Raw genomic sequence first — 27,147 nt, 5'->3', positions numbered from 1 at the left:
GGCTAACAATGTCGAATCCGAGGAGTCAGAACGCAAAATGTGCGGATCCAAGATCGCTTTAGGTTGCGAAACTGACGTTTCCATAGCGCAAACCTCCGCGATCTGCGGAGCAGACTGCAAGGCATCTAGGACAGAAACACTGGAGCAACTGTCATCAGGCAACAGGCCTGCACAGGTGCGAACAGAATAAGACATAGATTCATTATGCAAAAGAAGTGGCGACAACAACAGGAGAAACTTTATTAGACACCTCAATAATTTTCTTACAGTTGCATAACTTAGGAATTTTCCCCATGGCAGGCTCACAAACGGACGATCTTAGAGAACCTGAGGGAAAAAAATCTGTCTTCCTTAGACACAGGACCACACAGACCTTTTGCAGCCATACGTGCGGTGGCGACATCATAATGCACTGGTTCAACTTCCACACAAGCAACTGCTCTGAACGACTTGCACTCAGACTTCAAACACTCAGTTGCTTTGGGAAAGGGAATGCATTCAAAATTTACTTTCTTTAAATCCAGAGGATTGGAACAATCGTCCGCTGACAATGTGTTTTTAGCAGATTGAAGCGCATGTAGTTCATCCAAAATCATTCTCCACACGTCAAACAGCGGAGTCACAAAGTCAGAGATACATTCACCAGTCTTGATTAAAGTGCACGCAGACTCAATGCACGCATACAAAACTGCTTCGTTTTTAGAAAGGTAATGATTGCAAAACGATCTCCAATCACATTCCAATTCATAGACCAGGAGCTCGATCTCCCATTTCTCAAACGGGGGCTCCCATGCGCACTTAACAAAAGGATGAACAATCATAGTGCGCACAGTCTACAGATGGAACTGGAGCAGGGACAGAACGGGAATCTTTTACCTCTTTATTGGGATCAATTGATTGGTGTGTGTGTAATTCATCCAAAATGATCTGCCACACATACATCACCAGATCCACAACACACTCGTCACATTCATCAGAATCAATCAAAAGGCACACAGAGTAAAGACAATCGTTCAGGATATCCGCGCTTTTTGCGATGTAAAAATCGCAAAAGGCTTTCCAATCAAAATCAAATTCCTCCACCAAGGCCCCGATTTCCCATGAGGCAAATGGCGGTTCGAACAACCCAGTATCTAAATAATCTCCATATGGGTGGGGATCAGAAACGAGTACAGATTTTTTAACTGCTTTAATATAGTGTGCGATCCTACCTATAATAGGATCCACATATGCTTTTGTCACAGGCAATGACATCTGAAGCAAATCAAAGGTTCCCTCTGGCCTAGGAATTTTGGTTTGGCTGGTCATTCTGTAACGATTGTGGAATCTTTTCGCGGTCAGCGCACCAGACGTGCGCTGACGCGGCGGATTTCCTCCACAAGCGTATATTTGAGGACACCCAGGATAGGTGCTATGCACCCGCAGAGGGCAATTCCCTCCGGCAGATGGCGCTGTGGAGTGCAGGCGAACACAGTCGCTGCACAGCCACAGATGCCAGACGGGAATTGTACAGATCCAGGACAAGGTACGATCAGGCAGGGCCGGATAGCCCACAAGAAACAGAGCAAAGGGACAGAACCAATGTGTGTCCACCAAACTAGTCGCCACCCAGCGACGGTGAACACACAACGGCGGAAACGAAATAGGAATGCAATCGCAAGAATGGCGATTGCCGACAGAGACACAAGACTGAACAAAACAGGGCACGAGGGTAGCAAAGGCACAGCAAATAATACAATAAGGAGATACGGAAAACAACAAACGCTAGCTAACCGCGAACACCGCACTCATTCGCAACAGTGCACGCGGTTATGCGCGGTCTCCACGTGATAAGCACAATAGAGACAAGCACGCCTAACTAACCATTAACAGACAAACATGAAACAGAGGACGCGAGCGCTTGCTTAACGGTTACCTCACCGAGCCTCCAGCAAGCGTAGCAGACAAGACAGACACACGAAAACAGGGACAAGCGAGAGATAGGATCCACAGCACTAGCGGAAAGTGGCTAGCGCGATCCAGGTACAGAGTAGCAGAACAGAAGGATCCCCAGCGCTAGCGAAAAGTGGCTAGCGCGATCCCAGAAGACAGAACAGAAGGATCCCCAGCGCTAGCGAAAAGTAGCTAGCGAGATCCCAGGAGACAGAACAGAAGGATCCCCAGCGCTAGCGAAAAGTGGCTAGCGCGATCCCAGGAGACAGAACAGAGGAGATAGCTGGTAGCAACCGCTGCACCAGCTATACTCCAAGAACAGAGATCAGAACCATTTCCTGTCGACCACCGTTGGGACAGGACAATGGCAACAGAACAAACAAACAGATAATACAACCTGACTGGGCTAGAAGGGGAGCCTAAAGCAACCCCCAGGAATTAACTATACTAGATAGCAATGGCTGACACTCCAGCAATGTCCATCAGGAACAGACCATGGAAGGGAAATGGCCAGCAAAGCCTTCTGGGAAACATAAAGCTCTTATAGTGCCAGTCATCAAAGAAGGCAGGTAGGGGATTTGCATAACGAATGTATGCAAATTCCCCAGCAAAAGAACAGACCAGAAACTTGCAATGGAAAGACAGGTCTCTGTTCCAGAGACCTGCAGCCCACAGACTAGAGGAATGGACAAACAGCTGTCTGCCTGTGCAGCCAGCTGAGCGGATCATCACACTAAGCTTTTTAAAAAAAAACAAATTTAAAACTAACCTAAGGAAATGAGGAGTCCTTCAGCTCCTCTCCACATTTCCCAGCATTCTACAAGCTGCTTAACCAGCCTATGTCTGTAATCCCATACATAATGCACTATGCAGAATATGCATAATTACAAGATCTGCTTTGCATCTTGTGTGTGTGAAACACTTCAGCGTCTGGATGCTTCATACCATTCCCAGAACATAGAGGTTTATTTTAACATAATTCACATGAATGGGTGAACCAAACAGTTACACAGCTAATACTGTGCAGTTTAATCACCTTTCAGTCAGGGATCCACTGCCATTAGTTTGCTGTATAAGGCTGCTGTGGAGTGCTGTTTATTGGATAGAGGTCCCACAGCTGAAAACCATGTGAAGAAAGAACAATTCATTTTGTACAGGCCGTACATAGTGTTCAAGCATCACTGTGCCTACTGCAACATAATCAGATAAGCCTTTTGCTACTGAGGTCAGTCTACTGCTATTTTTGTTAGACAATAAACCTCTATTTAGGTCCAAAAGACTGATGATGGTTTCACACCGAAAACGAGCATTAGCGGTGCAATCGAATCGCATCTTAACATTAAAAATAGCCTTTAGAGATTTCCGCAGCAATGCTCAGTAATCTCTAATCTGTCTGCAAGCTGAGCCATAAGTGAGGCTCCTTAAAGAGGAACTCCAGTGAAAATAATGTAATAAAAAAAGTGCTTCATTTTTACAATAATTATGTATAAATGATTTAGTCAGTGTTTGCCCATTGTAAAATCTTTTAAATCCCTGATTTACATTGTGACATTTATTACATGGTGACATTTTTACTGTTGGCAGGTGATGTAGCTGCTGCTTGCTGTTTTGGCAGTTGGAAACAGCTGTAAACAGCTATTTCCCACAATGCAACAAGGTTCACAGACAGGAAACTGTCACGAGAACCACGGTCCTCAGTTTCTTGTGGGAGGGGTTTCACCACAATATCAGTCATACAGCGCCCCCTGATGGTCTGTTTGTGAAAAGGAATAGATTTCTCATGTAAAAGGGGGTATCAGCTACTGATTGGGATAAAGTTCAATTCTTGGTCGGAGTTTCTCTTTAATTGAAATAAATGTGGCCAATTTACGTTACCTGGGGCTTCTTCCAGTCCCCTGTAGTCCTTCTGGCCTCTAGCCAAAGATCTTCTCCCCCTTCAGCCACTGTTCCCCTGCGAATGTGAATTGATTGGGCAAGTCATGGGCTACTCCTCAATGGTGTTTCTGCTTCTGCAGTTGCAATTTTTACGTACTGCGCAAGCGCAGAGCCCTCCTGACCACGGGAGTGTGATCAGGAGGCGTGTAGCCCAGGGCCACGCATGCAGCTTTCAGAGAACACAGCGTCCGAAGAGAGAAAAGTGAAATAATGGCGAGGGCACAGAAGGGCTGCAGGGGGCTAGAAGAAGCACCAGGTAGGTTAAACCGGCCACCTTTATTTATTTCACTTTAGGTTTGCTTCAACCTTCTGGAGACCACCTAACGCCAATGAGCGTGACCTGTGGCCCTGAAGTGGTTAAGCAAATCTACAGTGTACATTTTAAGGAGGACTCCAGACAGGCCTCTTGCAACAACAAGGGGAGGTAAGTGTAGTAATATGGGTCATTATCTTCTCCGCAGCATTTGCAAGAACCGGAATTCTCCCTCTCCCTCTCCCCAGAAATTGTGGATACAGCTTTGGTCTGATAGACTCATATGTGGTCACCCATAGAGGATGCAGGTGCTACACTCCTCTATGGGGCATTAGTCATTTGACTAAGAAGATGAACACTGATGCTGTAAGGGGGCACCCTGTGGGGAGGGTAAGTATTCCACATACTATTACACTTACCTCGTCCTGACCTTTGCAAATGACCTGGCTGAAGTTCAAATCCTACAGTCATTTTCTAATTACTGTTTTTAGATGATCGCAAGAAACCGATCACTGTAATAAATAATTTTAGCAACCTACTTTTAACAAGCTATATTTGTTGATTGAATAACAGCAATATGCGTCTCTTTTGTCTTCTTTCTTCATTTGGTGTTTTTCTTATTACACCCAGGCAGGGTTTATCTTGCTACAAACAATAGGCTGTATTGTTCTGCCTGCATTCTCTAATTAAGTAAAACAGGAAAAACAATACTTGAACTTAATGTGACTTCCTTTTATGCCTATAAACACAGATCAATAGCTGGAGGTTGTAAACAAAGTTTTGTTTTGTTTTTCTTTTCAGGAGTGCCATATAAATATCAGCATCAATCAGACCTATCATCTTTTAATGCCTGCATAGATCATAAACATATAACATTTCAGACTAGGTCAAGATGAAAGTTCAACAAAAACAGAATTGCAGCCAGTCAGGCTTTAACTTTCTTAAAGGATGCCTGAAGTGAGAGGGATATGAAGGCAGCCATATTTATTTCCTTTAGTTACCTAGAATTCCATCTGATCTCTGGCTGCAGTAGTATCTTGATCACACACCTGAAAGAAGCATGTTGCTAATCCGGTCAGACTTCAATCAGAGCACCTGATCTGCATGTTTATTCGGGGATCAGCAGGGCAGCGAGGCAACTGGTATTGCTTAAAATGAAAAGAATATTGCCTCTCATATGCCTCTCAGTTCTGCTGTGCTTTAAGGGCCCTTTTCCACTAGCGTGATTTTGAAAACGCTACGGTTTGCTTTTTAACATAGGAATCGCGGTAGGTAATTTCCACTACCGCGATTCGTTTTTGACTCAAACGCGATCGCACCACGGAGCGATCTTTGCCGCGATTTTGCTATGCAGTACATTGCATAGCAAAATCGTGAACGCAATCGCCAGGAAGTTTCCTGCACTTGCGATTCAGCAATCGCTAGCATTTAGCGCGAACGCTAGCGATTGCTAGTGGAAAAGGGCCCTAAAAGAAAAGGATTCTGATAGGCTACTAAAGTCAAAGAGGGTGCAATCACAATCCATAAAAAATTGTGACTTCCATACACGGTACACTTCAGGGCCTTCTTAGGCCCCTGCAAGGTAAGATTCTGAGCCTCTCCCCCTATAAAGTCCAGAGCTGTGTACAACCCCTACCCTCCTGGTGAAACATATGAAATCATCACTCAGTTTCATTGGTTTCTAAACTGAGCTCAGAGTGGATAGAAGATCTAATTTTCAGCTGACTTGTTTGAAGTATCATATTATACTGCCACCTCCTGGCATTTTACAGGCAGAACAGAAAATAGGAGATGCTTAACATTTGACACAATACTAAGGAAGTGTCATGACAAAGCATTTTACATTTTGAAGTGGGTTCTTAGGACATGTGATATTTCAGCTCTGACAATTATTTTAACCCTGACGTTGTATAATATACTAAAAGGCAGTGGCTGAATGGTGTAATAGTGGCTGGTGGTGTAATGGTTAAGGGCTCTGACATGGGAGACCAGGGTTTGAATCTCGGCTCTGCCTGTTCAGTAAGCCAGCACTTATTCAGTAGGAGACCTTAGGCAAGTCTCCCTAATACTGCTACTGCCTATAGAGCGCGTCCTAGTGGCTGCTGCTCTGGCGCTTTGAGTCCGCCAGGAGAAAAGCGCGATATAAATGTTATTTGTCTTGTCTAGTATGCTGTGGCGAGGAAGGTAGAGTGGAGTCGGGGCGCACGCAGCGGATCCTTTTAAAGAATTGTGGAATTATTGGTGATTTAGAATCTACACTGAAAATAAGACTGGCATGCCTCCTCTGCAGTTACATTTATTGGGATTCATTCATTGAATTTTTGGAAAGTCATTTTCTAAAGTTGACCACTAAAGGTGGCCATACATCTATCAATTCTGCGGCCAGTTCGACCATCCAATTCGCCGATCAACTACTACAGAAACACCCAGGATCTTTGTTAGTTCAGTTCCTCTTTAGACTGCTGACAGCAGGGAGGTTATTTTAACTCTTTAAATGTCCCACTATAGCCTTTGTTTACTGGCCACCAGAGAGCAGTGCTGCCACGGCATAAAGGATGCATGCTCAGGAGTCAAAGGGGTAGTAATGTTCCTAGTGAAGATATTCTCTGTGAATTATGCCAGAATTCTATGCACTTACACTGCTTGGTCTCCCTAAAATAATGTAATGCTTACTTTTGTATCTTGTAAGCAGTGGCGTAGCTAAGAAGCTGTGGGCCCTGATGCAAGTTTTACAATGGGCCCCCCAAGCACTCTATACATAACAATTGATACGGCGCACCAAAACCTGCCAATGGCAACTACAGTGTCAGAGGTGCAAGAAGGGGATGGGGAAAAGTTTGTTAATGATTACTGCTATTCAAAGCAGCACGGTGGCATAGTGGTTAGCGCTCTCGCCTTGCAACGCTGGGTCCCCGGTTCGAATCCCAGCCAGTTCAACATCTGCAAGGAGTTTGTATGTTCTTCCCGTGTCTGCGTGGGTTTCCTCCGGGTACTACTGTTTCCTCCCACACCTCCCCCCCCAAAAAAACATACAGCTAAGTGAATTGGCTTTGCCCTAAAATTGGCCCTAGACTACGATACATACACTACACAATATTTGCATAGACATAGGACTATAGTAGGGATTAGATTGTGAGCCCCTCAGAGGGACAGTTAAGTGACAAGACAATTTACTCTGTACAGCGCTGCAGAAGATGTCAGCGCTATATAAATGCTAAATAATAAATAAATTTATGAGCACAGGACCAATAGAGAGCTAATAATGTAGTTGAGGGAGGGCTCTTCACGGCCCCTCTGGCCCAAGGGCCCCAATGCAGACGCAAACTCTGCACCCCCTATTGCTACGCCCCTGCTTGTAAGGTTTACTATGACCTTTTAGATCTCCAGCAAGATACAGTGTTGTCAATAGGTCCATATTCTGCCTCTCTCTCCAATCCTCTGGGTGTTGCTAGATACGTGAAGAAGTTATCTGTCCAAAGATAAGCTCACTGGGGCCTCATCCTGTTATGCTGGCCATACATCTAGAATTTTTTATATTGAATCGGATGAAAATCGGTGCCGCAACAAGCATGCCCGACTGACAATTCAACCAATTTCAGGCCAAAATCTGTGGAATGTATTGATCAAGTATGCTGGAAAATTTCAGGCTGACCTGGTCGAATAGATGCATCACAACAAATGACAAATGCAATGGAAATCCCGGCCGCTGTCCCCCCAAATGTTAATGTGCCCCTCTGGTGCCTGTGCATTCAAATGGTCACACATGCACCACATGCTATTATCGGCAGACACATGGGGCCCAAATGTGGAAGCAGGAGCAGCTGGACACTCAGGGCAGCTAGAACAGGTAAGATTTGAATGCACAGGCACAGTTCAACGCCCCTAAAATTCAAAAATCCACTTACCTGGGGCTTCCTCCAGCCCCTGGAAGCCATCCTGTGCCTTCACCGCAGCTCCTTTGCAGACGCCGACCTCGCCGGGTCGGCTTCTTCTGCGCTCCAGCGTGCAACTCACGTGGTCGCGCTGACGTCGTCTGGACTATAATGCGCAGGCGCAGAACTACTGGAATACACCAAGCACCACTCACAGAGGTGCTTGATGTGTTCCAGACCCTATGCTGCTATATACTCATCATTTTACATTGCCTGAAGAAGCAAGATCACGCCTGTGAAACGCGTTGCAACATTGTATTCGGAGTATGTCAATAAATTTGTCTTTCATGAATTTGACAGTCTATGTATTTGCTTCAGGGAGGTACAGTAAGTCCACCACTGCCTCCTGAGCATTTTAAAACTTTTTGGGATTTTAAAGGTAAAATAAGGGGAAATTAAAAAACAAACAAAAAAAAACAAAACACTACACTACATTTACATCCATTATAGCTTTACAATAAACAGTGCTACCTATAAGTTAAACCTATAAAATGTATTTGCTTATCCATCCTGGATATTACAAAGTTTAGATTATGTTCCTAGCACAGTGTATGGTGACACTATTACATTTAGAAATTCAGGTGTCTTTCTGTTTTGTGTTTGTAGTTTTCTCATTGTACACTATTGATGATTACTAGACCATATTTGCAAAAATAACTATAACATACCCTCATGGCATACATATGTAAAAAGCCAAGTTCCTAAGGTAACTATATGTATTTGTTTTATATTCTGTCAATTTGTTTTTATTTTATAAGTCTTTTATTTTGGTACAGAATATATGAACATTTTATTGCTTTTGATTCAGTTTGTCACTAAATAATAATACACAAGACATAGCCCTTAACCCTAAAAAAATCCCTAAAATCTATAAGTAGTAAAACTACTTATTATAGTTAAAATTTTACCACATATGTCTTGTGTAAAATTACTAATACTTTCCTAAGTTTGATCATAATTTTGAAAATTACTTTTTATATTGGATTGAGTTTGTGCCTTCCTATTTTTTATGTGATGTGGGTCAAAGCTTTAAAACGCACCAAAATGTATTCTACAACTCGTCCCGATTGAAATGATACTACATGTGCCTCATTTAGTAACAAACTTGTGGTGCACCAACCACAACTACACTGGATGTCTATACACGCCCAGTTAGGCTTAAGTGGTAAATTGTATTAATTTTTTAAACTAAAAATGTGTGGGGTGTGTAATTTGACTGTTTGTCACTAGATGGCGATAGAAACACTACCCTGGTTTACCAGGAAGTGTTTAAAAATAATTTTTCACTGTGGTTTAGTTAAATTATTATGAATGGACATGGCTCCTGTACGGGGTCATGTTCATTCATTCCAGGCACTGTAATTGGTTCACGGAACCCTCAGTTCCCTTCCTAAATCCCCGACATGGAAAAGCCACCAGGTAAGAGGGGGGTCGTGCACACCCACCACTATAACACGCGTATATGCATCCAGTTAGACTTGAGCGGTGTCTATCTGGATGACTATAGTAATCCAGATTGACTGAAGTGGTTAACATTTAGGGGGACAATGGCCAGGTGGGAGAGGGGTCATCACAAGGCCGATTTCATGCTGAAATCGATTGGGAATCGGCCTGCGGTGTATGGGCACCCAACAGATCTCTCTCTGATAAGATTTGATCAGAGAGAGATCTGTCTCTTGGTCGGTCTGCCTATCATCGCTAGGTGTATGGGCAACTTAAGCAGGGCTGTTGAGTCGGAGTTGGAGTCGAGGAGTCGGAGTCAGAGCAATTTTGGGTACCCAGAGTCGGAGGTTTCATAAACTGAGGGGTTGGAGTCGGATGATTTTTGTACCAAATCCACAGCCCTGGTAGTATTAGACTAAGGAGTCGGAATCGGAGCAATTTTGGGTACTAGGAGTTGGAGTCTGAGTCGGTGGTTTCATAAACTGAGAAGTCAGTCGGATGATTTTTGTACCGACTCCACAGCCCTGAACTTAAGGATAGAATCTTGAATTTACTATGTTATCAAATCTTTGTAGTAGAAGGGTAAACAGAGTAAACATACATATTACATAGAAGTGGAAAGATTGTACAGTCAAGATGATAGAATTAGTGGTCACCCTCACTGTGCTTACAGTATGTTATTTTAAAACCCCTCAAAACATGGTTTTAGGCCTGGTAGTTTGTATGGATGATTGTGCCTCATTTTAATGCCCCACAACTGCTCTTCTCTGAAATCTTCATACATGAGTTTGCCAGAATACATGGGGAGGGGTTGTAGAATGTCACATTAGACCTTTGAAGTAAGCATGGCATGCAGCAACTGGGCACCTGGAAAGTGATAAACGATGAGGAATGCCTGCAAGTACTGCCAAATGTTTCCACTGATATACACATTTGCCTGCATATAGTGTTTTTAGGAATTACAACACAATGAGAGCATGAAAAGCTTTGGCAAAATGCATGAAAATCCTGTATGTGCTTTCATAAAATGCCCGTGCAAATGAGGCCTAAAATGCAAACAGAAAAACACAGAAAAAAACAAAGGACATTTCAGCCAGCTGGTTTCATGCAAATCTGTGCTTATAAGAAATGTGTGAATTTTTCTTTATTTTACCTTATCCAGGTTTTCCTCAATAGTGGGATGCAAGTCTTTCTGAGTGGAAAACGTCTCCTCTGTAGAATTTACAGCCACTGAATTTGACCTAAAGTCTTGATCTCCCTCAGCTGTGTCACAAGGCCTGTGAAAAGAAACATCACTGTTATTTTATACTGCTAGAAAGCGCTTCTTAAACTTAGCCCAGTCGAGTATTACAACCTCATTCTGCTGCATGCAGTGGCCATCGTTAAGAGCCCTGATTTCAATTAACTTTTCTTCTAGGAGATGTTTCCCCGCATTGGGGTCAATTCATAAAAGGCTGTGCGGGAAAAAAATCTTGTCGGGAAAATACCGCATTCGGTATTTTAGACTTGTGTGCTAATTCATAAAAATCACTCAATAAAAAGTGCGCTCCCTCACTAATTTACAAACAATATATATACTAAAAGTTATAACAAAGAATAGGTGGCTCAGTTCATCAATTTACGTGTCCATGGATCGCAGAATCAGTCACCAAGCATGTAGTGTGTAATCCAATTTTTGTCAAAGTAATCCTGCGCTCACATGTATCTTCTCCACTCCGTAATTGTATCATTCATAAAAAAAGAGAGAAACAACAAAACATAGTGTGATACTGTTTCAGTAGCCTATCTCTTATTAAAGGGAACCTAAACTGAGAGGGATGTGGATTTTTCCTTTTAAGCAATACCAGTTGCCTGGCAGTCCTGCTGATCTCATTAGCTGCAGTATTGGCTGAATAACACACCTGAAACAAGCATGCAGCTAATCCAGTCTGACTTCAGTCAGAGCATCTGATCTGCATGCTTGTTCAGGGACTGTGGCTAAAAGTATTGGAGACACAGGATCAGAAGGAGAGCCGGGCAACTGGTATTATTTTAAAAGGAAAAATCCATATCCTGCTCAGTTAAGGTTCCCTTTAAATAAATCAATCCCGGTGCCTTGCATTCACTAAATTTATCCACCAACATTCAGTTGACATAGATCCTCACTATGTGCCACCACTGCCGAGCCACAGACAGCAGAAAAAAAACTTTGTGCAGTGGGCACTCACTCCAAGCTGCCCAGACAGTAAAGCAGACACCCCCACAGTGATTAAGCCACAGATAGAGTCTCACAGGTCCTCACCATCTATTCTGGCTGCCCAAACACAGACAGCAATAAAGGCATAGACCCACGAGTTCAAATCACCTCCTCCTGTGTGTAGGTTATTACACCACCACCACTAGCCTCTCACCTTCTTGGTTGCTGTCCAGGTTATAAGACAGCGACCACACTTTAGTTATATCCCTGGCACTTTCCACAGCGTTTCTTTAGCGGTACAGACCAGCCTCACAGCTTAAAAAGGCTCGTTAAACCTAATGACTGAAGGAGCTTGACATAGTGTAAAACTGTATCATTTATTAAAATATTAAAAGTAGTGCACTCACATCTCCATAATAAAATTGCGCATATCAGCAAAACAGATCCAGCATGTCGACTCGCCCACGCCTCTAAGCTCCGCCCAACGCGTTTCGTACCTCCGTACTCATCAGGGGCTGGAGGCTGAGGATACTGGATATAAAAACAACGATTACCCATACGCCTCCAGCCCCTGATGAGTACGGAGGTACGAAACGAGCCTTTTTAAGCTGTGAGGCTGGTCTGTACCGCTGAAGAAACGCTGTGGAAAGTGCCAGGGATATAACTAAAGTGTGGTCGCTGTCTTATAACCTGGACAGCAACCAAGAAGGTGAGAGGCTAGTGGTGGTGGTGTAATAACCTACACACAGGAGGAGGTGATTTGAACTCGTGGGTCTATGCCTTTATTGCTGTCTGTGTTTGGGCAGCCAGAATAGATGGTGAGGACCTGTGAGACTCTATCTGTGGCTTAATCACTGTGGGGGTGTCTGCTTTACTGTCTGGGCAGCTTGGAGTGAGTGCCTACTGCACAAAGTTTTTTTTCTGCTGTCTGTGGCTCGGCAGTGGTGGCACATAGTGAGGATCTATGTCAACTGAATGTTGGTGGATACATTTAGTGAATGCAAGGCACCGGGATTGATTTATTTAATAAGAGATAGGCTACTGAAACAGTATCACACTATGTTTTGTTGTTTCTCTCTTTTTTTATGAATGATACAATTACGGAGTGGAGGAGATACATGTGAGCGCAGGATTACTTTGACAATAATTCATAAAAATGTTTACAGTTGCGATAGAAGTTCGGGGATTTTCCGATCTAAACTGGCGGTAACATGAGAAGCTGCCTGAGTTGATACATTTTCTCCGTGCACAGAGCGTTACAATAAAAGAGGCATCCCCAACTTCCCTTTAGATGTGCATTTTTTGTTATACTGTTTCTGTTTGCACTGAATCTGAAGCTGTCTATTAGTCTTTGTAAACAATCTATTTAATTGCCACACCTTAGAAGAACTTCAAGAAATGTTACACATGCAGGCTTTTTGATGTGTACTATATCTGAAAACAGGTACCCAAGAGGTTAAAAAACACAGCCTGGGGTATTCTAGGAAGCCTTGTTTGTTCCGCTATCACCGCTGCTGCCTGGGAGATCTGTCTCCATTAACTTTGCTCTTATCCGCTCCCTTATCACCTTTTCAAAGCAGACGGTAATGGCACGGAGAATACCGCCTGCTCTAATCTTTATGAATTGACATTTACTGACATGTGTTGAGGTTTTCACCGCATAAGGCGGTAATTTACCTCACTGGTCAGGAATTTCAGCTTTTCATGCGGTAACAGCTTTTATGAATTTACATTTTGCTAAGTGGTCGGTAAAGTCAGCTGTTTTCAGCATTACCACCTGCGGGAATGCTTTATGAATTTACCCCCTTGTCTACAAATTACAATTAAAGCACCTAGCAAGTACTAAAAATTAAGCAAGAAAAACAGATTCAGATCATGGGCATAGCAATCACCCCTGTGACCCCTGCCATCCCAGGGGGGGCCTAGAGGCCTTTTTCTCCCTCTCCCCAACCGCAAGTGCAGCCAATTAGCAAAAATCCTCCTGTTCGCTCACAAAAAAACGCCCCTGCAACCTCCTCCTGCTGTGCAGAGTAGCAAGTAGTGGGGTGGTCTGTCATTTTTCCCTACTCCTAGACGCTGCTTCACAGCAGAACACTCTCTGATGCCATTCGCTGGCTCCCAATCATGTTACCGTCATGGGGTTTGGGGACCAAGGGGGGCCCATGCAATCATTTTTGCAGGGGGCCCTATTAAGTCTAGTTCCGCCCCTGATTGAGATGTAAGTGAATTTGGGACAACCTATTTTATTCTTGCTGGGGGAGGGGCGTATTGGCAAAAATGTACAGGTATTTTATTGATCAGATGTGAAAACATCTCTTTTTGAGAAAACTCAGGAGAAAACGGTCTTCTCCAAAATGTCCAATAGTTGGACTGAATGTTCAATACAGTTTTTCCATACTTATTGAGGCATTTGTCAATGGTATCTGGACCTAGACTGAAAATATTCTCCCACAAAGTAATTCTCCACCAGAGTCTTTAGCTCCGCAGCTTTCTAACAATAGAAAGCATGAGATACACATGTGTTACTAGTACTAGTAGCCACTACAGTTTAGAGAACACTGTGCTAGAAGTCATGGCTCTCTTCAGAAATGTGGTTCTTTTAGTTAAGGCAGTAGGTCGTAGGTCTTTATTCAAACACTGTTTTTTTTAAAGGTTACTCACTTTTGGTTCTTCTAATTCTGGAGCTTAAAAAACTAAATTAAAAGGGGTCATAGTATAAACGATGTTACTACTCCTTGAAGTATCTCATTAAGTTTCCACTGAAGGTAACCTCTAATGATGTCATTTGTCATCATACAAAAAAAAAACATATACGGATAGTGAAGAATAACTGATCCATTCCTGTAATTCTCCTTAAGAATACAATAGGGACATAAAGGTGCATACAATTGCACAATTATTGTAGCCTGTAGTGATTGAGGCTGATCCCTCGGGTGACAGTTCCAGGCCAAATACAGTACAGACGTATCTCTCTGACCTGCAGGTTAGCAACTTGTCTTTTGCTATGGAGGGAGGAGGGACAATTGTGTGGCACACAAGGGAGCATCTTCTGGTGGGAAGGGTTAGGAGGGGAAAACTGGGCTTGGGCACAAGTTAAGCATTGCTGTCACTATGCGACATGGGGGACACCTGTATACTGTAGATCAGGGGTCCCCAAACATTTTGGGTCGAGGGCCGGGTCAACATACTTCAAACTGCTGGGGGGCCGGAGCATACATAAAATGATGTAGAAGTCTTTGCGGGCCAGACAGTGAAGCATACCCAGGTGACAACCTGCAGTCCAATTGGACACCAGTGTCACCTGATGTTGAATTTGATTGTAAACCAGCAAATTACTGCTTTCTGGCTGCCATGTGGATGGGTGGTGCCAGCACTGCTATTTTATATGCGGACCAGCAATATTTAAAGATGTAGCTGACCGCATCTAACATTTTGTGTGTGGGGCCAGTAAAAAAAGCTTCAAGGGGCCACATTCAGCCCACGGGCCTTAGTTTGAGGACCACTGCTGTAGATTTTAGTCTGAGATGGCTGCCTCAGCTGAGTGTCGTCTACTGTGTTTAAGGCCTCTTGCACACTGCATGCATTTCAGATTCCGATTCCGCTTTTTAATCTGTTTTTACATCCGATTCCGATTCAGATTTTTAATCTTAACTGCATGCTGCGTTTTTTGATCCGTTTTTCTGTTGAATGTATTCAAGGAAAATTGGAAACGGAATCGGAATCGGAAACGGAATCGGAAAACGGATTTGCAGTGTGCAGGGAGCCGAAGATGGTCCTGGAGCAGACAATAATTACTTGTATTATGTTAACACTAAAATGCACTAGTTTAACGGATCAGTTCATTTTGGCACGCGGCTCTGAGAGCCGAGCGCTGAAACTGGGCGCCGTCATAGCAGCAATGCTATGATGCGCGCCCCGCGTGGCGGTAATTCAGGGCTCTGGCGGCTGCCAGACTCCAAATTACATCTCCCTCCGAGTTGCGACAACTCGAATGGGGAATAGTATTTAACGCCTACTCGGAGTTTAGCGGTAGTGGGGAAAGCCGCCATTCGGCTCTCCCCGCGCCGAACTGAGCGGCGCCGAAATAATATGTAACCCTTGTTTAAACATATCAACAGAATTAATATTATTTTGTAATGTACTAAAGTCGGTACATACTAAATGTGTGAATATACATTTATATATAAGCTCAGCAACGATGTTATTAATTATACATAAAAGATTCATATGTACACATCAGATATTTAGTATATCTGATTTTGAACATTTGATGACTGGTTTATTGCAGAACCACAAGTAACTGTTTTTTGATTAGTTTATGTTTTAATTGCTGTGGACTACAAGCTGCTGTTACTGTATATGCAAGTTCTTTATTAAAGGAACACTATCAAACCAAGTGTTCTAAAAATGACAATGTACAAATAATCTAAGTCTAAGTAGCTGTGTAAACATTTTGCTACTTTTCATGTTAAATATCAGAGGCAAGATATTAACCTATGCAGACTATTCACACATCTGTACATTCAACATGCTCATTCAGGTTCTAGAGTAATTGCATCGTTAGACGCAGAGAAGGCCTTCGACACGGTTGAATTGCCTTATCTTTGGGCAGTACTCAAAAAATGTAATATAGGCGTTAAATTTATCACATACATTAAAGCATTATACCATTCCCCCAGGGCTAAAGTAAGAACTGGCCACCAGATCTTATTCTTTTTTTCTCTGGGACGGGGCACGCAACAGGGGTGCCCGTTGTCCCCAGCCTTGTTTGCCTTGGCGATGGAACCGCTGGCGGCAGTGCTCCGCTCCGAGGCAGATATTATGGGATTGCGGGTTAACGCTTTGGAAGATAAGGTTCTCACTATATGCAGATGACCTTCTGTTATACTTGGCGGACCCCCATGCCTCTCTTACCTCTGCTCTTTCCTTAATTTATACTTTTGGGTCTTACTCAGGTCTGGTTATCAACTGGCATACATCTCTTCTTCTACCTATTGACTCTCAGGCTACACCTGCAGTACCCACTACACCATTACAAACTGATACCCAAATAAAATATTTGGAGGTTATTATTACATCCTGTATTAAGGATTTGTATGCCTTAAAGAGACACTGAAGCGAAAAAAAAATTATGATATTATGATTTGTATGTGTAGTACAGCTAAGAAAAAAACCATTAAGATCAGATACATCAGTCTAATTGTTTCCAGTACAGGAAGAGTTGAGAAACCCCAGTTGTTATCTCTATGCAAAAAAGCTATTAAGCTCTCCGACTAACTTAGTCGTGGAGAGGGCTGTTATCTGACTTTTATTATCTCAACTGTAATTGAACTGTTTACTTTTCCTCTGCTAGAGGAGAGTTCATTACTTCACAGACTGCTCTGAAAGACTCATTTTGAATGCTGAGTGTTGTGTAATCTGCACATATTATAGAGTGATGTAATGTTAGAAAAAACACTATATACCTGAAAATAAAAATATGAGAATATTTTCTTTGCTGCTAATCTTCTAGTAATTATTTATAGTACACAACCAATTCATTATATCATATATTTTTTTTCGCTTCAGTGTCTCTTTAAACGTAGAACCCTTACTAAACAGAGTTAAAATTACACTACGAGCCTGGACCACTCTACCATTATCTCTGCTTGGACGTGCCAGTCTAATAAAAATGTGCATTCTACCTAAATTTATTTATATTTTTCGACAAAGCCCTGTAAAATTGTCCGCTAAATTATTTCATACACTTGATACCATTTTCTCCTCTTTTATCTGGAACAACTCATCTCCTCGCATTGCTCTTACCAGCCTACAGCTCCCAAGTGATCAGGGAGGTATTGCTTTGCCTAGATTAAAGCTATACTACTGGGCTGCTGTTCTTCCTACCATATATTGGTGGTTCGAACAATCTCCCTATAACCCAGCATCTGCTTTAGAAGCAGAAATCATCGGATCACCCTTAGCTCTAGCTAGCTTACCTTTTAGAGGACCAAAGCATGCTCCTCAGTCACCGAGCCCATGAGCACTACTGTTCAGGTATGGGAAGAGGCAGGGAACTTTCTATCCAGTAAAAATCAATGGTCACCAACGGTCACAATTTCTTACTATTTCTGATCCTTCAATTTGGGTTGATAGGGGCATAACGAAACTAAGAGATGTGGTCGAAGGAAACGCAATTAAACAATTTAACACCCTTAAGGCTCAATTCTCCTAAAGGTGGCCATACACTGATCGATTTGCCATTAGATTCGACCAACAGATAGATCCCTCTCTGATCGAATCTGATCAGAGAGGGATCGTATGGCCACCTTTACTGCAGCCTGAAACCGATCACAATCTGTGGAGCTGCCTCTGCTGCCGCCCTCCCCCCCTGCATACATTACCTGTTCCGGCCGGCGCGAGTCCCCGCTGTCTTCTTCTCCGCTCCGGGCTCCAGACCGTTCCTGCAGATACTGAACTTCCTGTCCAGGGGAAGTTTAAACAGTAGAGGGCGCTCTACTGTTTAAACTTCCTGCCGGGACAGGAAGTTCTGTGTAGCAGCAGCCGTCCGGAACCCAGCGCGGAAAGAAGACAGCGGGGACTCGCGCCGGCCGTAACAGGTAATGTATACCCGCTGTATTGCGTCGGTCGTCGGGCATTCGAACGCCGCTATCGACGCACTCCCGACCCGCCGGCAACCGAGAAAAATCTTCCGCACAGACGGATCCACAGGAATCGACGAGAACGATCGATTTCGGACGGAAACCGATCAATCAGTCATCGGTGTGCGCGACGATTTTACAGCCGATTCGATCACTGTGATCGAATCGGCCGTATTTCGGCGGGAAAATCGTTAGGTGTATAGGCCCCTTTACCAAATTCAATGTACTTTAGATACTTCCAACTGCGTCATGCATTTCAGACGCAATTTAGCTCACAGGGATTGATTATGATCTCTCATCCAATTGAGGATATCTTTATCCACTCTGGACAGTCAGGTCTTATCTCTCTTGTTTATAATGCCCTTCTCAACACAAATAATTTCGTTAGACAAAAGCCTAATCTGTAATCTCATATGGAAGAAGGATATACCAGACTTAACCGAGGTGGAATGGACGCAAGCTATTCCATTTATAACCTGCACCCTGATAGCTGCCCGTCATAAACTCTCAGCACTTAAATATTTATATCAAGCTTATCTTACCCCATATGGACTCTCCAAAATTGGTCCTGATCACCAGGATAAGTGCTGGGGATGCGGAAACTCTAAGGGTGGCCACTAATGAGCCAATCTTTTTCATCCAATCTTACCAAATCTATGTAGTATAAGGGTAAATTGAGTGAATATACTGAATGGATACTTCAGGCAGTTACCTTCTATTACATAGAAATGGTAAGATTGGATGAAAAAGATTGGATCATTAGTGGCGACTTTAATGCTAATTTTCTGCATGTTTTTTGGTCATGACCTTAAATTTAACTCTACTGGGAAGCAGTCCATGGCTTAATTGCTGATTTTATAGGCTTCTCCATCCCTTCCACCTCAAAGAGTCTACTACCCAATATCTTTGGCACTAAAGCCCTATCTGAACGTAAATTATTCTTGGTAAGATTACTTCTATTTTATGCTAGGAGACAAATAATTAAATAGAAGAGTACAAGCCCTCCTACTTTGTCTGATTTTATACATTCCGTTAATACTGATCTACCAATGTACAAAGGTGTCTATGAGAATAGAGGCACAAAAAATAAGTTTTATAAACTCTGGACAGGATAGCTATCGAAATTCAAAATTGACATGTAACTTGTTGTGACTATATGTGATACACTGTTATATAGCTATATTGAAGAACTCTGTATTTATATTTTTTTATACTATTCAAACGATATCAATGGAAGTGGGACCTACCTATGGACTTGCGGGACTTTTGGGAGGGGGGAAGGGGTGAGTTATGTTGTTTTTTGTTTATGTAATGTCATGTTCTATAAAAACAATAAAAATTGTTTTCCACAAATAGAGGCAAAAGCTTTAATTCATGGTGTGTAGATTTTAGCTACGTTTGGAATGTCTCATTTGCAAAGGTATGAATCTCTGCAGTCTGACATGCTAAGAACAGTGTAATATTGAAGGGGAGTTATATGAAAAGTGTGATGCACATCGGAGCCGCCGCCGCACAGGGCAGCATGCCGGCGGTCTCCGCTTCACAGATGGCGTTCTCCGTGTCCCAGCCGGCGGGTTCCGCCACTCATGCGGAGCCGCCGGCACAGAGCAGAGGGGACACCGCCGCCGCTGGCAATATTGCGGCGGGTCTCGCAATTCACCCGGCGGACTTTGGAGTGCACGCTGACCGGGAGCCTGGCCTCTCTGACATTCAGAGGCAGAGGCTCATGTGCACGCGCGTGAGGCGACAGGACTCTTACCACCTACGAAGGAAGGTCAGCTGACTCTCCAGTCAGCTGACCTCAGGAGGTCTCCGGATTGGCTTAGTTCCTGGGCGGGCTGGCTGAGTTACACTCAGCATAAAAAGAGCTGGATGTCAGTTCTCCTTTGTCTACTGTCGTGTAAACACTTCTGTGTTAGCGCTCAGACCTTAGTATAGTGCCCTTGTGTTGATACTAAGGATTTCACACCTTAGCTTAGGAATTACTGTATATTGATCTGTGTTTTGACTCTGGCTATCCCTGACTACTCTATCTCTTGCTGATCTTGTACCTTTGCCTATCTGATCCTTGTTGCCGACCTCTGCCTGTCTAACGTTTACTCTTCTGCCTTCCGCTCTTGTACTGCTGCCGCCATCTCTGTTGCCGAACCCTTGCCTGTCTGACCTTTCTCCCTTCAGTGGAACTTCTCCCACTGGAGGGTTATCTCTGAGGCTTGCCTCTCCGAGACACCTACCCCAAGCAGACTGTTACTGCTGGGGGTTGAGATTCCTCACTCAGCCTGGTTAGAGGATCTCACTCACAGGGTTCCCATTCAGAGGAAACCACACCTCTGAGGAATTACCGTGTGGTGGACATTTCCACACTTCTGTGATATATTACTGTCTTTATTGTGTTCTTTTGCTGGGTGTCCAGAGGTTAGCAATATATCGGATTTTCGGTAATACTGCAGATCATCTACAATCAGGTATGTATCTGCATTGTTGGTGATACTGCAGATCGCCAATAATTAGATTCTCTCTGCGTGCTGACACAGATCATGACAAAAAGCCTGTCAGGTTTCACACACACAATTACAAATGTTTATGTTGCACATAAGATACATTTCCTCCACTCTCTGCCGAGAGCTCAGTCAGAGCTTTCTCACACACACACACACACACACACACACACACACACACACACACACACACACACACACACACGGCCGGATTTAGGCCTAGGCCACCTAGGCCATGGCCTAGGGCACCACAGGAGGAAGGGCACCAAAAGCAGCAGGCTAATCTGGTGCATTATTTGCAAGCTTGCAAATGCTGCAATGCAGGGAAATCAGGCTAACTCCTGACTGCGGTACTCTGCTGCCAGCCACCTGTGCAGCAGCCACCTTGCTTTCTGTGCACGTTTGCATTGTGGCCGGCGGCTATGGACTTGGGCAGCATTGGAGACAGAAAGGAAGGGGAAGCTTCTGCACTGGAAACGAGCTAAGAAATGAGTGACACTGATGGCTGCTGTGGTGTGAAGGTGAGCTGGCTACCTATACTAGAGGGAAGGGGGAGGGTCATCTGGCTACCTATATTGGAGGGGTCATCAGGCTACCTATATTAGTGGGGAGGGGTCATCTCGCTACCTATGCTAAAGGGGGGAGGCTGGTGACAGTGGCCGAGGGCGGTAAAGAGTACAAATCCGGCCCTGCACACACACACACCACAGTTAACCAATGAAGTGTGAGGGAATTCCCCCTTCCCTCATAGTATACTCTGCCATCATAAAAGCGTGAAAGTAATTAGATAGCAGTAAACAAAGAGATAAGAATTCAAATGTATACACCAGTACTTAGCAGCACTTCCCAAACATTTCCTATCTCAACTGAAAAAAAAATGTTAATCGATAGTGATTGTTTAAGACTGATTATCTGTGAAATAGAAATGTTATCATATTTTTTTTAAATTAAGTGTTTAAATTTGCTAGGAGTATCCAATATATGCTGCTGACTCCACCCCACAACCCTGCTCACATGGTTTCCTAATACTATTTATAGTTACCTAACATTGCTGAATGGGGGACACAGGTGGTTATCTGGTGATGCATTGCCACTTAATTTTTGGATCTGGGCGAGGACCTGGGTACATAATTATTTTATCTCAATTCTTTCACTTGATGGGCACCTGTGTACCTGTGTACTTAACCATTTAACGACTGCAGCCATAAACCCCCTTAAAGCGGATCCGAGATGAAAAACTAACTATAACAAGTAACTTGTCTATATATCTTATCTAAAGTTTAGATACAAAAAAATACAAAAAGTATTTGGCTTGAGGAATGCCCTATAAACAATAGGAAAGGAACACAATTATGCAATGAGTAAAAGTTCATCTCGGATCCACGGTAAGGACCAGACACTTTTTTTCCATTAAGACCACTGCAGCTTTAACGGTTTATTGCTCGGTCATACAACCTACCACCTAAATGAATTTTACCTCCTTTTCTTGTCACTAATAAACGCATGGTGAGTTAATAGAAGATTTTATTTTTTGTCACAAGGTAGAGGAAAATGACACTTTGTGACAAAAAATTTTTTTTAAAAAAAGTTTCCATTTCTGCTAACTTGTGACAAAAAAAAATGAAATCTGCCACGGACTCACCATGCCCCTCTCTGAATACTTTGGGGTGTCTATTTTCCAAAATGGGGTCTTTTGTGGGGTGTGTTTACTGTCCTGGCATTTTGGGGGGCGCTAAATTGTAAGCACCCCTGTAAAGCCTAAAGGTGCTCATTGGACTTTGGGCCTCTTAGCGCACCTAGCCTGCAAAAAAGTGTCATACATGTGGTATCGCCATACTCAGGAGAAGTAGTATAATGTGTTTTGGGGTATATTTTTACACATACCCATGCTAGGTGGGAGAAATATATCTGTAAATGACAATTTTTTTTATTTTTTTTTTACACACAATTGTCCATTTACAGAGATATTTCTCCCACCCAGCATGGGTATGTATAAAAATATCCGGAGTACGGCGATACCACATGTATGACACTTTTTTGCAGCCTAGGTGCGCTAAGGGGCCCAAAGTTCTATGAGTACCTTTAGGATTTCACAGGTCATTTTGAGGCATTTGGTTTCCAGACTACTACGGTTTAGGGCCCTTAAAATGCCAGGACAGTATAGGAACCCCACAAGTGACCCCATTTTAGAAAGACAACACCCCAAGGTATTCCGTTAGGAGTATGGTGAGTTCATAGAAGATTTTATTTTTTGTAATTGGGGAATAATTGAACATATATGTGTGGTACATTGGTCAGATTTTTGAAATGTTACTGTCAGAAAAATTTGTATTTGGAATTCTTGAATTGAACAGATATTTAAAAAATTGTATGGTGTGTGGCCACCTTTAGGCATGGGACCCACTATGAAGCGCTATAGCTAGTATTTCGTGGTAAGGCTTTGTAGGAAAATTTCCCTGCTCCTATACAATACTTTAGAAAGAAAAAGATCCCAAAATGCTGCATGTCCTGTGATTGCAGTTTCTCTCATCGCAATCGCTCCAGTGGGATCTTCTCCATCCATTTAGATTGGCAAAGCATTTTGGGAAGTCACTAGTGATTGAAAGCGATCCCAAAACGCTGCCAAAATTTCTCTAGTGGGTCCCAGTAACAGTGTGACCCCCTTAGCCATTGGCAACTAGGAAAAACACTGGTTTCTATCAACCCTAAATCTCAGCAATTTATTAAGTGACTTACTAGAAACCATTGACCATGTGTATATCCACGTGCATGCGTCTACTGCAGCATTTTCTTTTGTGAAAAGAAAAAAACAGCATTTAGTGTGAACCAGGTCATGAAGTATCAGGTCTTTTGCATTTCTGCACGTGGAAAATAGTGAAAAAATGCATCTAGTAGAAATACGCTCTCTAATGAAACCAAGCATTGCACAAGCATCAAAAGCATGCATTTATTTCTGATTCCACAGCTGAAGAACATCGTGCAATCCAGTAGTGCCACCTAGTGAGTTATGCGTGTAAATACAACTGAACGCTTTTGTGAGGCATCACTTACACACACATTTTACAAGAAAAAAAAATGTGTTTGTGTGTTACACCCGAATCACCTTTCACCCATTAGATGGGGTTCCCATGCTTTTGCTATGGTTTATCAGGGTGAGCATGGCATAACTTGACAGGATGCAAGACCTTGTATGGAAGTCTAGGATGGAAACAATACGATGAGCAGTAAAGTGCTTAAAGAAGGCATTTACTGAATAAAGCTTAATGAATAAAATTGCGTATTTTTAACAATATTGCTTTATCCATTATTTAGTCAGTGTTCGTCCACTGTAAAGTCTTTTGACAACCTGATTTGCATGCTTAAATTTAGCTGGCAAAAGCATATGGCTGGCAGTTGCATCGCTGCAGAATGTCTGTTTATTGTGTGTTCCAAAGTAAGTAGAAACAACACTTGGTTTCCCAGAATGTCCTGGGAGGAGAATCTGCAGAACTAAACAGCCTAGGCTAAACATCACTGGGAGAGTGGAGTAACATACCAATACACAGCAATATATAGATACAAGAATTGTTTCTGATGCTGAAATCAGAACAATTAACATAACAGTGAGTATCCTTAATAATTTACTAGGAAGAACAAAGAGAAATCGAGAGCCCAATATGGTGTAGTATTGTTAAGTTGGTTGTGGTTTAAAGCAATATATTTAGAAATACTCACAAACATGGGTTACCCATAGGCAACCACTTCAAGTGCAGGTGGGGAGTATTAGAACCTGACCCCACTCAGGTTATTAAGATGTCGCTCTCTGTAGATAGGAAACGGGGTAGCACCCCTCCACCGAGGGTGGAATCAAGATTTCAGCAAGGCTTGGTGTACAGAGGCACCAGAGTAGAATAAAAATGTTTAAAAACCGTCTAAAAGAGAGGGATGTTAACCACTTGAGGACCGTGGGCTTTACCCCCCTTAAAGGGAACCTTAACTGGTGGGGGAAAAAAAATTCACTTACCTGGGGGCTTTCCCGAGCCTCCTGCAGCCGTCTTGTGCCCGCGCCGGTCCTTCGGTGCCCTCCGGTCTCCCTCCGCGGCTGAGTTTCGTTTTCAGACGACTGCCAGTCGTCCTCGGGCAAAGCGTCCTCTTCTTCCGCATTCCAAGTCGTAAGGAGCCGTAAAGCGCGTCCACATGACGTGTTTTGCATCATGTGGACGCGCTTTACGGCTCCTTACGACGGGGAATGCGGAAGAAGAGGACGCTTTGCCCGAGGACGACTGGCAGTCATCTGAAAACGAAAGTTAGCCGCGGAGGGAGACCGGAGGGCACCGAAGGACCGGCGCGGGCACAGGACGGCTGCAGGAGGCTCGGGAAAGCCCCCAGGTAAGTGAATTTTTTTTCCCCCACCAGTTAAGGTTCCCTTTCAGGACCAGGCACTTTTTTTCCATTCAGACCACTGCAGCTTTCACGGTTTATTGCTCGCTCATACAACCTACCACCTAAATGAATTTTGGCTCCTTTTCTTGTCACTAATACAGCTTTCTTTTGGTGCTATTTGATTGCTGCTGCGATTTTTACTTTTTATTATATATATATATATATCAAAAAAGACATGAATTTTGGCAAAAAAATGATTTTTTTAACTTTCTGTGCTGACATTTTTCAAATAAAGTAAAATTTCTGTATACATGCAGTGCGAAAAATGTGGACAAACATGTTTTTGATTAAAAAAAAAACCCCATTCAGTGTATATTTATTGGTTTGGGTAAAAGTTATAGTGTTTACAAACTATGGTGCAAAAAGTGAATTTTCCCATTTTCAAGCATCTATGACTTTTCTGACCCCCTGTCATGTTTCATGAGGAGCTAGAATTCCAGGATAGTATAAATACCCCCCAAATGACCCCATTTTGGAAAGAAGACATTCCAAAGTATTCACTGAGAGGCATAGTGAGTTCATAGAAGATATTATTTTTTGTCACAAGTAAGCGGAAAATGACACTTTGTGAAAAAAAAAAAAAAAAAGTTTCCATTTCTTCTAACTTGCGACAAAAAAAAGGAAATCTGCCACAGACTCACCATGCCCCTCTCTGAATACCTTGAGTGTCTACTTTCCAAAATGGGGTCATTTGTGGGGTGTGTTTACTGTCCTCACATTTTGGGGGGTGCTAATTTGTAAGCACCCCTGTAAAGCCTAAAGGTGCTCATTGGACTTTGGGCCCCTTAGCGCAGTTAGGCTGCAAAAAAGTGCCACACATGTGGTATTGCCGTACTCAGTAGAAGTAGTATAATGTGTTTTGAGGTGTATTTTTACACATACCGATGCTGGGTGGGAGAAATATCTCTGTAAACGACAATTTTTTAATTTTTTTACACACAATTGTCCATTTACAGAGATCTTTCTCCCACTCAGCATGGGTATGTGTAAAAATACACCCCAAAACACATTATACTACTTCTCCTGAGTACGGCGATACCACATGTGTGGCACTTTTTTGCAGCCTAGGTGCGCTAAGGGGCCCAACGTCCTATTCACAGGTCATTTTGAGGCATTTGTTTTGTAGACTACTCCTCACGGTTTAGGGCCCCTAAAATGCCAGGGCAGTATAGGAACCCCACAAGTGACCCCATTTTAGAAAGAAGACACCCCAAGGTATTCCGTTAGTAGTACGGTGAGTTCATAGAAGATTTTATTTTTTGTCACAAGTTCCTATACTGTCCTGGCATTTTAGGGGCCCTAAACCGTGAGTACGGCGATACCACATGTGTGACACTTTTTGCAGCCTAGGTGCACTAAGGGGCCCAACATCCTATTCACAGGTCATTTTGAGGCATTTGTTTTCTAGACTACTCCTCACGGTTTAGGGCCCCTAAAATGCCAGGACATTCTTTGTCACAAGTTAGTGAAAAATGACACTTTGTGGAAAAAAAAACAATAAAAATCAATTAAAAAACTTTTGACAAAAAAAAAAATCTTCTATGAACTCGTCATACACCTAACAGAATACATTGGGGTGTCTTTTTTCTAAAATGGGGTCACTTGTGGGGTTCCTATACCGCCCTGGCATTTTACGGGCCCAAAACCGTGAGTAGTCTGGAAACCAAATGTCTCAAAATGACTGTTCAGGGGTATAAGCATCTACAAATTTTGATGACAGGTGGTGTATGAGGTGGCGAATTTTGTGGAACCGGTCATAAGCAGGGTGGCCTTTTAGATGACAGGTTGTATTGGGCCTGATCTGATGGATAGGAGTGCTAGGGGGGTGACAGGAGGTGATTGATGGGTGTCTCAGGGGGTGGTTAGAGGGGAAAATAGATGCAATCAATGCACTGGGGAGGTGATCGGAAGGGGG

The 27,147-nt window shown here is 43.1% G+C and overlaps 1 protein-coding gene across 1 annotated transcript in view; it reads right to left on the bottom strand.

The window, feature by feature from the left end:
* CRYBG1 (crystallin beta-gamma domain containing 1) overlaps positions 1–27,147 on the bottom strand; it is a 341,387-nt gene that overhangs the window by 201,135 nt on the left and 113,105 nt on the right. The window contains 1 exon segment of the mRNA XM_068233359.1: positions 10,649–10,772. Within this exon segment, the coding sequence (XP_068089460.1) occupies positions 10,649–10,772 (124 nt within the window).

Source organism: Hyperolius riggenbachi, chromosome 4 (genome assembly GCF_040937935.1).
Source record: "Hyperolius riggenbachi isolate aHypRig1 chromosome 4, aHypRig1.pri, whole genome shotgun sequence".
Classification (NCBI taxonomy): Eukaryota; Metazoa; Chordata; class Amphibia; order Anura; family Hyperoliidae; genus Hyperolius; species Hyperolius riggenbachi.
Note: the sequence above shows the minus strand (reverse complement) of the source record. Positions and strands in the feature narration are given on the sequence as shown.